The sequence below is a fragment of the Cygnus atratus genome, chromosome 14, assembly GCF_013377495.2.
Source record: "Cygnus atratus isolate AKBS03 ecotype Queensland, Australia chromosome 14, CAtr_DNAZoo_HiC_assembly, whole genome shotgun sequence".
Taxonomy (NCBI): domain Eukaryota; kingdom Metazoa; phylum Chordata; class Aves; order Anseriformes; family Anatidae; genus Cygnus; species Cygnus atratus.
The window spans coordinates 5810914-5826465 of record NC_066375.1 but is presented as its reverse complement, the minus strand read 5'-3'; the positions used below and the strand labels follow the sequence as shown (position 1 = coordinate 5826465).

General features: G+C 39.8%; 1 protein-coding gene across 1 annotated transcript in view; it reads left to right on the top strand.

Annotated features, from left to right (window-relative positions):
* RNF130 (ring finger protein 130) overlaps positions 1-15552 on the top strand; it is a 40556-nt gene that overhangs the window by 22101 nt on the left and 2903 nt on the right. The window contains exons 3-8 of the mRNA XM_035570922.2: positions 318-568; positions 4071-4142; positions 5551-5633; positions 12158-12254; positions 13147-13351; positions 15424-15517. Coding sequence (XP_035426815.1) covers positions 318-568; positions 4071-4142; positions 5551-5633; positions 12158-12254; positions 13147-13351; positions 15424-15517 — 802 coding nt within the window. The remainder of the gene's footprint in view (positions 1-317; positions 569-4070; positions 4143-5550; positions 5634-12157; positions 12255-13146; positions 13352-15423; positions 15518-15552) is intronic.

Sequence of the window (15552 nt, the reverse complement as noted above, 5' to 3'; positions counted from 1 at the left end):
TCTGAAATGAGTTCAGACTGCACACAGTAGTTACAACGTGGGAAGTACTGTTTAATCTAACTGGTGGAGACCTGTTACGATGTGTGGAGCTGCAAACACTTTGCATGTTAATGCCCTAGTTTGAAAAACCTGGGTTTGAAGGGTAAGCCTTGAGTTGAGTGCCCAGTAGCATATTTCTTATGCCATAGGTAGCATAGATTAAATTCTTTAAGTTGTCAAATAGTTTTGCATATGGAAAACGTGAGTAACATGCAATGTAAATTTTAAATGTAAGTTAAGTATAAATGTAAAATTAAGTATTTTTCCTCCTTTTATAGGAACTGGAGACATTGTTGCTGTCATGATTACAGAATCAAAGGTTAAGGAGATCCTGAATTATTTGGAAAAGAACATCTCTGTCCTGATGGCAATAGCAGTGGGATCCCGTGTTCCTCCAAAAAACTTCAGTCGGGGCTCTCTAGTCTTTGTGTCAATATCTTTCATTGTTTTGATGATCATTTCTTCAGCATGGTTAATATTTTACTTCATCCAGAAGATCAGGTACACAAGTGCACGTGATAGGAATCAGGTAAGGGCGCTCTTTTTTCTCCCCCTCTTAAATTCTGGAGGTGATATTTCTGTATACAGTAGTCTATAGAGAATTAGTCATTTCTTAGGAATGTCCATCAAACTAGTGTTCAAAACCACTTTGTTCAGAGGCAGAGCATGTTTCTTGGCAGGGATTTTATATAGTAGATTGTTACTGTCCTGAGCAGCACCAGTACAAGCTATTATTATATGATAGGAAAGAAAAGAACTGAAGCAAAATATTTGGTTTTGAGTGTAAGTCAAAGAGGAAGAGAACCTATGCTGGCTGACTAATATGTACTGTACAGCATATTACTACTTCTGAAAAGGACATTTGGGGATGGAGAGGGAAGTTAAATAGTGAATGAGCTTGTATGGTGTGGTAGAACACAGAACTAATATCGTTAATTTTATTAATGTTATTAAGGATAGCTTTAGTAATAGGTAAGGCAATTCAATTTGGGAATGCCTGTATACAACATCTATAAATTCATGAATGTTAGAGTAAGAAAACTAAGGTATAGAGGCACTTAGTGACCTGCACTAATTTTAACTTTATTCAAGATGATACTTGATGTGTACTGTCTAATTCTCCTGGTCATATATACTGGACAAAATATTGCTTAGTTTGCCTTTCTTACATCCCTTTTTACCTCTAATGTAAGAACTTACATCTGAATTAAGTGTGCCCATACTCAGATATCTTGAATAAATGAAGTCATCAACTTAAACATGGATTAAACTTTAGAAGTAAATGTTTTACTAGTGTGGACTTAACGATCCACTGTCTCATAGCGTGTCTTGGCTTTTATTGAGAAGGATCAGTAAACCTCAGGAAAACCACTGTGCTCTTTGTCTTTGTGTATCTCTGTCAAATATCTTATAAAGCTGCTGACCTCTAGTCGCTGTCCCATATTAGGGGACGCAAAAGGGCTCACCGGGGCAACGCTTTGGGTCTTTAAAGCACTTTGTCAAACCTAAAACAAATGCAAACCTGCAAAGCCACAGTTGTGACAAAAAGGATTTCCTTTTCAGTTTCTAGAAATAGTGTCTGATGCTGCAGGTCCCATGAGCATTCTGTAGATTTTCCTAAGGATGTCATTCTTAAATGACCACACTGTAGCTGGTACTTAGTGTGGTCCCCTGGGATGGTAAAAGTTTAAATATAACTGTTACTGAATGAATGTCTGTGGAATACTAAATTGTGCCCGCTGCATCCCCTACATGGTTCTAGGCCTCTTCCAAATGTCCATGTTTCAAAACAGCTGCTCCGTGGGGAGAGGGCTTTTATGACCTTTTTTCTTTCTTTAGATTTTTACAAAGGTCAGGAGAAACTTGATGAAAATTTTATGTGGTTTAAAAAGCTGAGCGTATTAAACTTTAATAAGAAGGTGGCGACAGCTACAGCTTATTTTTGAAGAGCTTTGAGAGCTCTCTGAGAGAAGGCTGTACTGTTAGCGATGAAATAACTTGTTTTAACTGAAAAACAAGATCATAGCTTATGTCTAGAGGCACGCTTTTTAAAAGTACATCAAAAACATGCTGTGTTTTATAGATAGTGCAAGTAGATACCGGTATTTCACATGATTACTCTTCTACATTTCCGCCAGAAGTATGAAACTCCTTTGCATGTGCTGGTAGCCTTTTCCATCAAGGTGGTTGTGGGTTTTAAAAGCAAGTATATGCTGTATGCCTGTGCCCTAACTTAACAAAATTGCAAATGCTGACTGTTTCCAAAGCTAGCATATAAAATTATTTGTTAAAATTAGAAAGTGGGAGAGAGAAATCTCTTAAATAGAAATGAAAGTTACTGTTTAGCAAATTTCTTTATATAAGAGAATCCACACACATTTTGGAAGAGTTTTTCTGACATGAATGCTTTCGACATGACGATGTGATTTTATGTTCTTTCTGAAAGGCTTCATATAGCACAAATAGAAATGTATGCAGTGTAACTACATATCCTACCTGCTATTATGTAGGTGGTAGGTGGCATTTAAGTTAAATGCCTCACTTTGCCTTTTCAGCATTGCTCCCGTCTTAAACAATCACGCTTGGCTGTGCAGTGATAATCCTGTCCAGCAGTGTTTCAGTGTATTCTGGACGTTAAGTACTCGGCCAATGTGATCGTTCTAGGATATGTAATTTAGATTTGCCTAAATTAACTAGTTTATCACATGTTGAAGCTAGGATGAGATATCTGACTTCAGGAAGCATGAAATTTCCCTTTCCCACCTTTGTTCCTGATAGTATATTGGGCTCCAAGCACTGTAGTATGTATTTCAAATCCATGTCCTAAAAAATATAAAATGAAAGAGCTGTTCTGTGAAACCCACAAAATTGTGTGCGTATATAATCCCAGAGTAATGTTGGTACAGTGATCCTGACGCAATAAATACAGTTGTAGTGGCCTCCTGAGGTCTGTGTCAAGTAAAAGCAGCCTTCTTAGCTTCGGCTGTTATACAGAAAAAATAAGTATACAGGATGAGGGGAAATTTACGAAGAACTTGATTTTTCAAGTGTATAGGAGGAGGTGGACACACAATGCCCATTTGTTCCCAAGCTGGATGGGAGCGTTTGGTGTTTTCTTTTTGCGTTCTCAGAATCTGGCTCTCAAAAGTGGAGCACTTAGTACAAGGTAGGTGAAGGATGAAAAATGTGAACTTCCTTTCTTCCAGTAAATGTAAACCCAATCTGACGTCTCAAGTTCCTGAAACAAGAAAACACGAGCTCGGTGCTGCTTACTGCCCTGGCTCTGGGATCCTGTGAACCAGCTGGCCAGCAGCCATCCCCAGTTGGCTGGGAACTGGGCACTACAGCAGGAACCAGCACTAGAAATGCAGGAATGACTCTTCCATCCAACGGTGGTGGTCATAAAAACAACATAAACAGCAAAAATAGCTTGACCTTTGCAGTCAGATTGAGGTTAATATTTAAACCAGTGTTCGTTTCAGCTTTATTTAAGTCTCTTTCAGATTTTGTGACCCATAAATTTTTGCTTTCTGTGGTAGTGATTGCTTCAGGTAATAGCAGGATAGAAACTAGGTTACGCTGAGGATCTGTTATGTCTCAGAATAAGATCAGCCTGCTCAGGGAGGGGGAAAAAAAGAGCTTAAGAGAACAGAGTGTATTCTAGCACACTGAACAAAAATCAATATGAGCCGAGGATACCGGAAATCACCGGGAAGGCATGTTGCTTCAACTCGTATCCTGTGGGCTGGGTGTCATTAGCTTTGTCACACACATGTTGGGTAACTCTTATGGACTTTTTAGTCTGTGAGGTTTATGCCCACACATGTCAAGTGCTTTCCTGTTGGATTTTTTTTTCTTCTTGACAAACCTCCAACTGCAGGCATTGCTGTGTACACTTTTTCTTATGTGTTTGTCCACCACCACAGTGTATTGCAATGTTACTATCTAGTACACGTAGGTTGTCATAAATGATGGTAATGAAGCTTGATTATCAGGCTTAACTCATGTTTTCTTCTTTGTCACTTCATTAGCGTCGTCTTGGAGATGCTGCCAAGAAAGCCATCGGTAAATTGACGACCAGGACAGTAAAGAAGGGTGATAAGGTATAATACTTCCACATGATAAACTTGAGCATCGTGTTTAATTTTTGTCAGGGGAAATGGTTTACTTCTCAGCTTTTCCTTTTGCTTCTGATTTATGATCTTGCCTTCCTTGTTGGAGACTTGCTTCGTCTTATGGCACAATATTTTTGTGTAACTTTTAGTATTGATGTATGCTGGAAGTCTGCACATCTCAAGAGATTTTCTTGCTTAAGTACTTCTTGCACTCCATCTGGCAACTGTGTCTGAGAGTGGTTTTGTGTGCTAGCTGGCTGAGTGTTTTTGCTGGTAGGAGTACATGGGGCTAGCACTGTTTATGTGAAATGCTGTAAGCTTAGAATCACTTTGTAAGTTGTGTAAAACGAAAACGAATTTAAAAGGCAGGTAATAAAGCACAATCTCTTATATGAAACATGAATATGAAGTAACGTGAGAGTGGGGAGGACTTTTGTTTCAAGGCAGCCTCCTGCACTGAATCTTTTCTGTAGGTATGGGAACATGAATAAGTAATTTTCCATATTGAAAGAAAAGGTGCTGTCTTCAAAACCAGGTATAGGTTGCAGTACAGAGTGAGATGCGTGTGCAGGTGAGCAGAGCATGTGACAAAACCTTTTTCAGAGCAGACCATCGGGGTTCTCTGCATGCAGCGTGGCTGGCTCTGACCAAGTAGTGGCTGGCTGCCTTGCAGCGGCTCCAGGCTTGCTGTTCCGTGAGTAGCTTGCTAGCTTCGGAAAGAATGAACTTGAGGAAGAGAAGGCATGGTCTGTTTTGTGTCTCGGGCCCAAACATTTAAATATGTATATATTGCTGGTGCCATAGCTATGTCCAAATGAAGCCATCCCTTTTTCAGTGGAAGCTTTAAATTCTCATTTGGTTTACAAAATGAGTGAGATAATCATAGCTTTTGGAAAACAGAGAAAGGAGAGGAGCCAGTCACTGGTCATCATCTTCATGTCTGCATAAAAAGATGATAATTCTGCCAGTAAGCAGTGCACAAAAACATGAGACTCATCTGAAATAAGTAAAAATCCCTAGTTGTGGCTATAAAAGGGAATCCCAGAATGCTCATACTGCCCCCCAGAAAAAAAAATTTACCTCAAAGCTGAAGTAATTACTGTAGGAAAATCCCTACCATATTTTGGTGATTTAACCGAATATTATAAACATCTTAGGCCTTAGCTTGTGATTCAAATGGTCAGTTACCAACTCCAAGTGAGGGGATAGTTTTGTATGTGTGAGATTACCTTTCTTTTTTCAAGTCATGTTGAAATTTAACCACGTAGTCATTGCTTTTTATATCTTCTTAGTAATAGCCACTCTGGCACAACACACTTCACGTACTAATCGCTACTACTCTTACTTTTGTCATAGCCTAAACTCTTGACTTGAATTTTCATTCTATTCATTTTAGGAAACAGACCCAGACTTTGATCACTGTGCTGTCTGCATCGAGAGTTACAAGCAGAACGATGTTGTTCGCATTTTACCGTGCAAGTAAGCTAGTAAAGTTGCTTTGTTTGGAAACTGTTCTTCATGCTCCTTTGCTTCATTTCATGTTAAATACGCACTGCAATTTATAGACACACTTGTTAGATATTTCCTGACCCAATAACAGCCATTTTATTTTAGTCTCAGTTTGAAACCAGGTGTGAAAGCGGGTGCTGACACAGTTATGAGCACTGGACATTAAACAAGAGTATGGTCTCAAAGATGGGCAGTTCAGGCATGTCAGCAGAGGAGCTATTAAGATTGTTACAGTGGTAGGGGCAGATTTAAAGACTGAATGGTGGGCATACACAAATTGAGGTATGATGAACAAGGTACAACTACGGCATTCTGCACACTGGCTGTGTGACAGTGGCTGTGGGTTTCTAAAACAGCGCAGGAAACAGAAATGCAGTCTTTCCATCCTTCATACCTCCTCTGACATCAATCAACTGCTTTGCTATCATCTGTCTCTGGTCTCTCCAGTGCAATGTGGTCTAGGCTTGTGCTTGAAGATTACTACTTGCTGGGTATTCTGCATTGGTGCTTAAAATGTAACAGCTTTTTGTTTTGACATTTACTGGTTTTCAGTTTGTTTCTGTTCTTGAGCTGTTACAGGATATTTGCTCTGAGAGATGGTTTAAAGTGCTTTTCCTCCTGGTGACTGGTTTCAATGAATCGGTAGTTTTTGGTAGCTTTAAGTGTTACCAAGGTCATCTTTCCCTTGTATTCTGAAACACAAAGCTTTCTTCTTATCTCCAGACACAAAAAAATACATGTTATGTTGCATACGTGCAGCCAAGATCCACTAATTTGGCCTGTGCTTGGCACACAGTGTTATGCATGATGCACTAGAAGCATCTAAGTCACAGTGCCGGAGTCAAGCTTCAGTCACACAGCAGCAGTGCACAGCAGCTCATTATCAGTCTTGTAAATCCTCCTGCAGGCTGCTCTGTGTAGCTGGAATAATTTTTCTTCTAATGTATAATGAGTTCCTATTACGATAAAAGGAAAACAGTCTTTTATATCTTACCAATCAAAATATGTATGTATGCTAATTCTGAAACAAAGTTTAATTCATCTTTCTTTTCTGTTCTTTACCTCTTGGACTGTGGTAAACAGTGAACTGCTTTAAATTCTCAGTGTTGTTATGTTTAGCTACTAAAAACTACAAATGTTTGTTTAGAAACTCCTATTAAAATACTTGGAAGTAGAAGAGCTCAGTCAGATCTGTGTGTAAGGAAAAATAAAAATAAAATCTGGGAGGTTTTGGTCATACAGATAGGTGTGTGTTTCTGTTCTACAGTTCCGTGATGTTTACTCATTTGAAGATGATGTCCTCTTGCCCATTAAAATGCACTCCCAGTAGCTGGGATTTCAGAGTTATGTCATATATTGTAATCTCAAGTAAAGCTTGCATATGTGAGTTTTGCACTAGTCTTTGATTTACGAGGAAGATTATTTAGAAATTGGAGGAGAAACGTCTGGAAATTGCTCACCAGTTTTGAACTAAGGTGATGGATAAACTGCCTCAAGAAAGCATCACTTCTGTAATTCAGGGTGGTACTGTGAGGCTTAAGGGTATGCAACGGATGTTCACAAGTCCCACTCCTGTATGTCTTTCTCTCTGATAATGACCAGAGGGCAGAGATGTCTTGACCAATGAAGAGTCTTCAGCTGACAGGCAACCATCTTTTCCCATTAAACACGAGGCAAAATTGGGACTGAAAGTCAACTGCACTAGTTAAACACCCACCATTGTCCAAGCAATAGATGTGTTGCTGGTATCAGCAGGTATGACAAAGACCATTTAACCAGGATGATCGCTTATTTATTTCTAAAAGTCCATTTCCTTTAGACCCTTTTTGTGAGCTGTGGTCCTGCAGCCAGGAAGCTCCCTGGTCACAGCTGCTCCAGGGAGCTGGATGAGAGTGCCTCTGGCTGCTACCTCCACACAGCCTCCCCCAGTGCAATCCACCCACAAAAAGGAGGAATCGAGCCTTTTCCATAGATCCTTTTCTCTTCTGTTTTTCACAAGAATATAAGGCCATTGAACTCTCAGACTACAGTCCTGCCAAAGGTGCTATAATGACTTTCATGTTCACTTTCTACTTTTCTTTTTGAAATCTCCCTTTTCATCTGCTTCAGTTCTGCTTTGAGTTAAGTGCAAAACCATCTTGGTTAGTTGGGAACATTGGGATACTTTCCACAAGACACTTTTATACTTGTTGAATGGGTGAAGGAGCAGCCCGTTCTTGCAGAGATGAGCCAGATAAATGTCAGTTGTGTGTAAAACTTCTCGGTCTACTGAGGTGCCTCTCCTCAAGTCTTCTTTTGGAGATTTAACCACTTTCTACTTCCTGACATTTCAACCTCTCCTTTTAGTATAACATGCAAAGTTAGTATAAAAAAAAAATCTACAGGAGAGTCTCTAAGACCGATGGGAAAATAAATTGCAAGAAAATCATGGAGAAAATGGCTCAACTAAGAGGAAGCAAATGAAAGGTTAGCAGTCTTTCATACTGTGCCTTTTGAGAAAGCTATAATCATTAGACAGTAGGATTCACTGACATATGACATCCTTGCTGCTTTCATCAATTTAAAAGTAGCGTTACCCTTTGGTACCAGAATTTTTCTCTCCAGTTAAGTATGGTCTGTCACTTCACATCTCTATAGAGAGGAGTCTGGTTTGGACAGACAGACACCAGGCAAAATACTGTCTGCTGAGCAGACCTAAAATTCTGTTTAAAAAAAAAAAAAGCTAACAAAGTTTTGTGGCAGGTTGGAAATAACGGCCAATTTAGAAATAAAACTAAAATGAAAATTATAGAAATGCAACTTTATTATTTGCAATCATTCATAGAATGATGTGATTCAGAGAGAGCTATGTTCAGTACAAGCAGTTTATTGACGTAATTAGCTTTTTGTGCACGTGGATAAGGCAGCCCTCGTTCTTGGACTTAGATGCCTGAAGAACAGTTGTCTTTTGTGAATGTCATCATGTAAGTTAAAAATAAGTAGTGTAAGCAAATGTCAGAAGGAATCTAGCCAAAGATCCCAAAGCCTTGTGGACAATTTTTCTTATTCAAGTAGTTTTTACTTCAGCATCACACTGCTGCATCTAGGAGATGACTGGGTAAAGAGGAATCAGGAAAGGGGTAGTATGAAGGAAAGATAGTGAAAGATAAGGGAAGGAGACAGCAAAGGTAGAGAAAAGCACAGAGAATGACATTGGAAAGGGCAGAAAGATGGCCTGGGAAGGAAGAAAATCACAATGCAGGAAGAATTAAAGGAGTAGCAAACACTTTACAAAGTGCAGCAAGATGATAGAGCAGTGGAAGTTGAAATTTAAGAAAAAATGAAGTGCAAGGCTGAATGTTGAGTACGTTAAGAAATGAGTTTTAAGTCAAATTCTTAATGTTTCCCACACTGGGCAAAACGGAGGTAAGTGGCAGAAGTGACTAAGCCAGAATTACATCTCTTTGATTCTGTATTGCTGCAAGTAGCTATTTAGCAGAGCAAATTGACACTTACTGCTGTCCTTTCCATTTACTGCAGTGCTTCCACATACACGCACACCCTTTTGTGTGCTACCTGCTGGCGATGGCCACCCCTCTCCCCCTAGCAATACCAAGTATTTGTGGGGAGCACCAGGGCTGGCCTCCCCGCGCTGAGCAGGACGACCACCTCCAGAAGACCAAAGGTGCTGCTCTGCAGGCAGCGCATTGTTCAGCTCCCTGGGGCGGGCTGCTGCACTGGGGGCAGTAAGTGGAGTGAGCCCTAGGGCAACATGTAAAAACCTTCAAATCTTCCTCCTCATGGGATGTGCTAATTCAGGGGCGTTACACCAGTGAAAGAGCTCTCTGGTTCCCTTTTTCTCTGAAATGCTGCAGAGAAGCCATGTTGCACAACAGAGTTGGGGTTACGGTGTTTTTTATGAGCTGGAGGCCAATAGGCTTGGGCATGCTGACAGAGTGGAAAAATACCTGCAGGTCACCTGTTTGGAGTTATGCCCGCATGGGAGACTCTTTCAGTGCTCCCAGACTGGCTGCCAGCCGGGCTTCTTCCAGCACCGAGCAGCAAAAGCTGTGTCACACTTGGCTCCCCCATGCACAGCTCCTAGGGGAATGTCATCCGCTGCTGTGACCTAGGGCATCATCGGATTTCTGGTCTTGGAAAGCTTGTTTATTGAACAAGTGACACAAATATGAAGATGGAGAAGGTTTTTGAGGGCACAAAAATGTTTAGGAACTAAAAGCAAAGAATGAAGAGGTCACCAAAGTAGTTGAACTATTGTGGTGCGTTTGAACTATATCAAACTGCTAATGACTTTAAAATAACTTGTAATATTTAGTGGATGCATGTTGGCATCCATACCAGTAGCCTGCTTCACTTGAGCTGAGTGCTTCTACAGCACTGATTAGCTGATAACGATATATTAAAGCTGTTTTCATACTTCTGTGGAGTCTTGATGTCTGCTCTTAGCCAAAATATTAGATTTTTCAGGTTAGTCCTACTTTAAAAAATAAAAAACAGACTTCAGAATTTTAAAAAGAAATGTAAGCAACTAAGAGCTGTAATTTGTCTAACATAGAAAAATAGTATCATTATGTGTTTCAGAAGATTTCAAACCATTTTTATCACCCAGAACTTCTAAACAGTTTCCTACTTTTTTGTATTAAAGGGAATGTCCCAAGAATGATTAGCAGTAGAAGTTTGTATTTCATACAGTTACTTGAACAGTAAGCAGTATATGTATCCTGTTTTTCATGACGGCTGTATTGCTAAAGGACGCATTGCTAAATTTGCTTGACAAAGCAGTCCAATGTGTTCAGCAGAGCACGTACGCTGTAGGAGAGAGAGGTCTGCTTGCTGTGCTTCTTATCAGACCAGCCCGGAAGGTAGAAGTTACGCTGTTCTCCGAAGAGCAGTAGAAATGCATTAAATGCTGTTATATTGTCAAATTACAGCTTCAGCATACCTCCGTGCCTAATAATACATTCATTTTTCAAGTCTTTATTTCTGCGATGTCTGCAGTACAGCCAAGCAAGGTTCTTTTGCTCCCCGTGCATCTTCTGTTGATTATATGACACCCTAAGTCTATGCATCTTCACTTAGTATGGGTAAGATACGTAGTCATAGCTGACAAACTTAATGTTGGTATACTTTAGAATCTCCATCAGCCTTAGTAGCTGTAGACAAAACATAATTATGTACAGCCTTTTTCCATGTTTATTTGCAATTTCAGGAGGGCTTACTCTCAAGTCACTTCAGAAATTTTAAAGGAGAATTATCTGTTAACATACATCATTTGGTCTCGGTTTTAAAACCCCCACGATAAGCCACAATAAGCTTACTGAGACAGAGCAGCAAGTATAACCTGAGGAAGGAGGAGAGGCAGAGCATCTCAACTTTATGCTGCTATGGAGGCATGCGTGACCTCTTACAGCCTGTGCTAATGCTTTGAAAAGATGTCAGGAACACCTTGTTCTGCTGCTACCTCTTCATTTGTGCATTTCATTACTCAGCTCTTCACTGGTTAAGCAGCTCTTATGAGTGCTGATCTTTGTCATGATCACCCGTATGTCCTGTTTGAGTCTGCTTGCTCTTCCTGGCTTTTTGTTCTGGAGCCAGTGCTGCTAGAAATGAAAGGTCTAGGTTTTTATAGACAGTTATTCAGACTGGGTGGTTATGAGCATTTGCTAAATCTATATCATGTAGAAAATCTGATGACACCTATTTCTGTCTTGAGTATGCTCAGAAAAGTTCTTTGCATTTTGAAAAGCAAGGATGACAATTCCTATGATTCCTTTAAGTTAGATACGTTGTTGTGGTCTCTGCGTGATCCTTTTGTCTTATATTGGTTTATATTCATATATGTGATCTAAGATTTTGTAAACCATGTAGGTGGCAATTCAGACTTTTCTGTAGTGCAGAGTTCCCTGCTGTGCAAATAAAAGCTCGTTTTGCCCTTTTTTATCTTTGAAAGATTTTGGTTTCCTATGACCATCATATGACAAAGGACATGTTTTCCTTACAGATAGCAAGAAAAATTGTAGGAAAAAGCCTTTCAAAATCTCATTTCTTCTCTCACTTAGACATGCTAATTATAAAAGCACTTACAAAATCAAACCTAAGTGTGTCTGTTGGTTGCGCTACCTTTCAAATAAAATTGACTTCTGGTGGATCTGTCTTCCTACCTTATTCGTGGCCAGCTTCTGCACAGAAATTGAGAAGAGACTTCACACAATGTTATGATGAGGCCTTTATTACCCTAGTTATTCTGCCAAAATGCTTATATCCACAATAAAAGAAAAAAAAAATTCCTCATTTTAAAGTGTTTCTTCCTAGTGAACTAGTAGTAACTGGCAGTAAGAGCTGTAGATTTTTTTACTGCAGTTAGCACAGAATACTGACAGTTCTAGAATTTGTTCTGCTGACTTAAAGAAATAATCTAGAAGTGTGTTAAAGTAGTTCTCATTATATAATACAATGGTTTGCAAGTTGTATATGTGCCATCTCTGCTCTCCTAGGCATGTTTTCCACAAAGCCTGTGTGGATCCGTGGCTTAATGAGCACTGTACATGCCCGATGTGTAAATTGAACATTTTGAAGGCCCTGGGAATTGTGGTAAGTTGAAATCTTAAAAGCTCTTCTTCCTGCTGTACCTGAGACCCAGAGAATGGGGAATGATTCTAGGGGAGGAAGGGAGTAGGGTGTTCCAGTACCCCTAGTCAGAAGGGTGTGTTTTTTTTCTTTTTTTTTAACCAATTTCTTTGCTGATGAAGTTTATCTTTTTGTTCTTTTCCCTGGTTGCTCATTGAGAATATTCTGTTATGTTTCCACTTATAATATTTTTTAATCTATTGAAAGTCTACTATGTTCTCTATACTCTCACTTTTTCTCAAGTTCTTTCAACCTTCCTTTTTAAGTCTACTCTGTAAACCTCTTGTTCATGTTGTGGTCTCCTATAGACACGCTCAGGTTTGTTTACACATTGAAAGTCATGACCCAAAGCTGCACAGTGTGCCGTGGCTGAGGCCAGTAGGTTTTCCTCAGTTGCGTATTAAGCAGTTCTTGGCTTATAGGATCTCAGAGGGCTGCTTTTGCTGACCAATTCGCAACGGAATAGACTTGAAGAACCTCAAAGAAAAGATTTCCTGTTTTTCTCATATGACTTAAAAACAAAAACCTGTCAGGTAGGAGCGATGTTCTCTCAGTGGAGAGAGATAAGAGGAAAATAGTAGACAATTCTCAACTCTACAGGCACAGGCTAGGATGCAAGCATTTTTGAGTCCCTTTCTTGAATTTTAACATTATTTCCTGCTTCTTTTTCCACTTCTTTAAAGGGGACTGAAGCAGCAACTTCAGACAGAACTCGCTAACTCACATGTTTCTCCCCTGCATGATCTGAGGGTAGCCACAGCAGCTGAATCAAGTCTTTGTGCGATTCTGCTCAATTTATGGGTTTGCTACATGTAGAATATTCACCATCCTAACGTGGGATCGCTTTGTCTTTCAGCCAAATGTGCCGTGTACAGATAACGTGGCCTTTGACATGGAAAGGCTCACCAGAAGCCAGCCAGCTAACAGACGATCAGCGCTGGGCGATTTTGCCAACGACAGCTCTCTCAGCCTGGAGCCCCTGCGCACCTCTGGGATGTCACAGCTTCCACAGGACGGAGAGCTAACTCCAAGGTCAGGAGAGATCAACATTGCTGTGACAAGTAAGTTTTCTTTGGCTTCCATTACACTTCTATGGCTTTCCTGGTACACGGCACTTGTTTTGCTGTTGCCCTGTGTTGCAGGGCCATGATAAAAGATCTCCCTGCAGAGACAGAGGTGACCTCCGTGTCTCTGTGTACGCTCCATATTGAAACCGAGAACTCTACACACAGCAGTGCCAACGCTTTCATTATTAATAGTATATCCATTTAGAGCTGCATACAGAGAGCACTGGATGAACTAAAAGGGCGACAAAGTAACCCTCCTGTATTTGGTGACCAGTATGGGAAGCTGGATTGCCAAAACTGTTATTTACCTTTCCAGAATACTTTATGTGCAATAATTTATACATATATAAACATTTTAGCTGATTACCGTATCTGTGGACACTTTCTCCCCTGTGAACATTACTACTGGAATTCTGATGTCCCTTAGCAGATGTTTTTTCTTACAAAATTTGTGAATTAAAATATATATGCATTCATATATATATTTATTTGATATACCAACATTTGAGTATTGTCGAAGTGGTTAATGACCTCAGAAAACTGTTCCTGAGGTACTACTACTTATGTATAAAAGCTTAGAGCATGGGAAATGTCCACTGACTGGATTTTACCTGGGGGCTTTAATGTATGATAGCGCTGTAACAAATACAGTATGTGTGGAATTGCATAATTTTTCCATATGCTGTGGAGTCTCAATTTTATGCATGAATGGTTGTTTTTCTGGCTGAACTGCAAAAATAGAATTCATGCAGTCTAATTTCCTCCTTGTATTTTCCTTATGTGCATCTATAATCTAGATTTGAAGTCAGTGCCACTGCTTGCCACTGATGAAAGAAGCAGTGTAGTTGATACAGTCCATTACAGAGCGTCTCTTTAGATGCTGCAGCAAAGTAAATGTGTTACTAAAAGAACACCATCTCACAAAAAACAGCCCATATCCAGAAACGTCTTGATCTGAGAAGGAAAAATCCAAATACAAAATCTAGTTTCTTTGCCAAACCAGTAACTCACTTTGTCCTGCAGTGTTCAACATGTAACTCGCCACATTCTTAGATGCATTGAACAGACATCAGATACGTTTGTATGCTCTTTTCTTTGTCATGGGTGGAAAAACTCTGTAGTTCAACAAAAACTTTAACTACTTAGTTTTACAGAAGGTGTTTTTACTGTCTGTTCCCAGCTGTAGTGTATGTATTTTGTGCAGATGGGATTCCAAGATGAAACGAGAAATATCAGCAACAGTTCATTCCGACAGTGTTTATAAAATAAAGCTTTAGAAAAGGCTGTTCAGATGTTCAGGTTTTGTGGATGACACATGCATTCTTTGATGCACATGAGTTAAACCAAAAGCCATATTCTGCAAAAGTGTTTGTATCCTATCTATTACGATGTGCCAAATTAATCTCAAAGGGAGAGAACTTTGAATAGCGGACATTCTTTAGTAGTCATTTTTGTTTTATTAATGTGTCTGTATTTATATACTAATGTTGACATTATTTTTCCTGTTGTATTTCTGTCTATTAAATGGAAAATTCTAGTTTTGTTTTTACTGTTGAATAAGTGATCCTATCTTTTTTTTGTTTTCAAAAGTAACTCTGTAGCATTTATTCAGAGCCAGGGGGTGGAGGGGAGTGTGTGTCAAGACGCAAATGAAGTGTGAAAGTATATTGGGTATGCTTATGTGAAGAGATGCATCTCAGCAAACCTAAACCAACCATGACAATCCTCCTCCTGACTTGGGGGCGGACGGAGTTTTCATTACATTTCCCCTTGTTCCTGCATTTCACTTTGCATTGTTAAGTAATCTTTCTTTATCACTAACCCTGGGGCTCAGCCAGGAAATGTTGTTGTGCCATGCTTGTTTTCCACACCTCTCTCCACTTCTTCTTTGCTAGCCTTCTCCAGTCAATAACTCTGTGGCTAACCTCCTTCTGCTTCACTTCCTGGTGCCAGTCATGGCTTAGAAGCCTCTTGCCTTCCGCCAGTGGTGTTTGAGGGAAATATTGGCATCGCTTTGACATAAGCCTTCTCCCACGAGTGATTTCCTCCCTTTCCTTTGTCAACAGAAGAATGGTTTATTATTGCCAGTTTTGGCCTCCTCAGTGCCCTAACACTCTGCTACATGATCATCAAAGCCACAGCTAGCTTGAATGCTAATGAGTAAGTAAATATTTAGATGTTTCTATTTCTTTCTG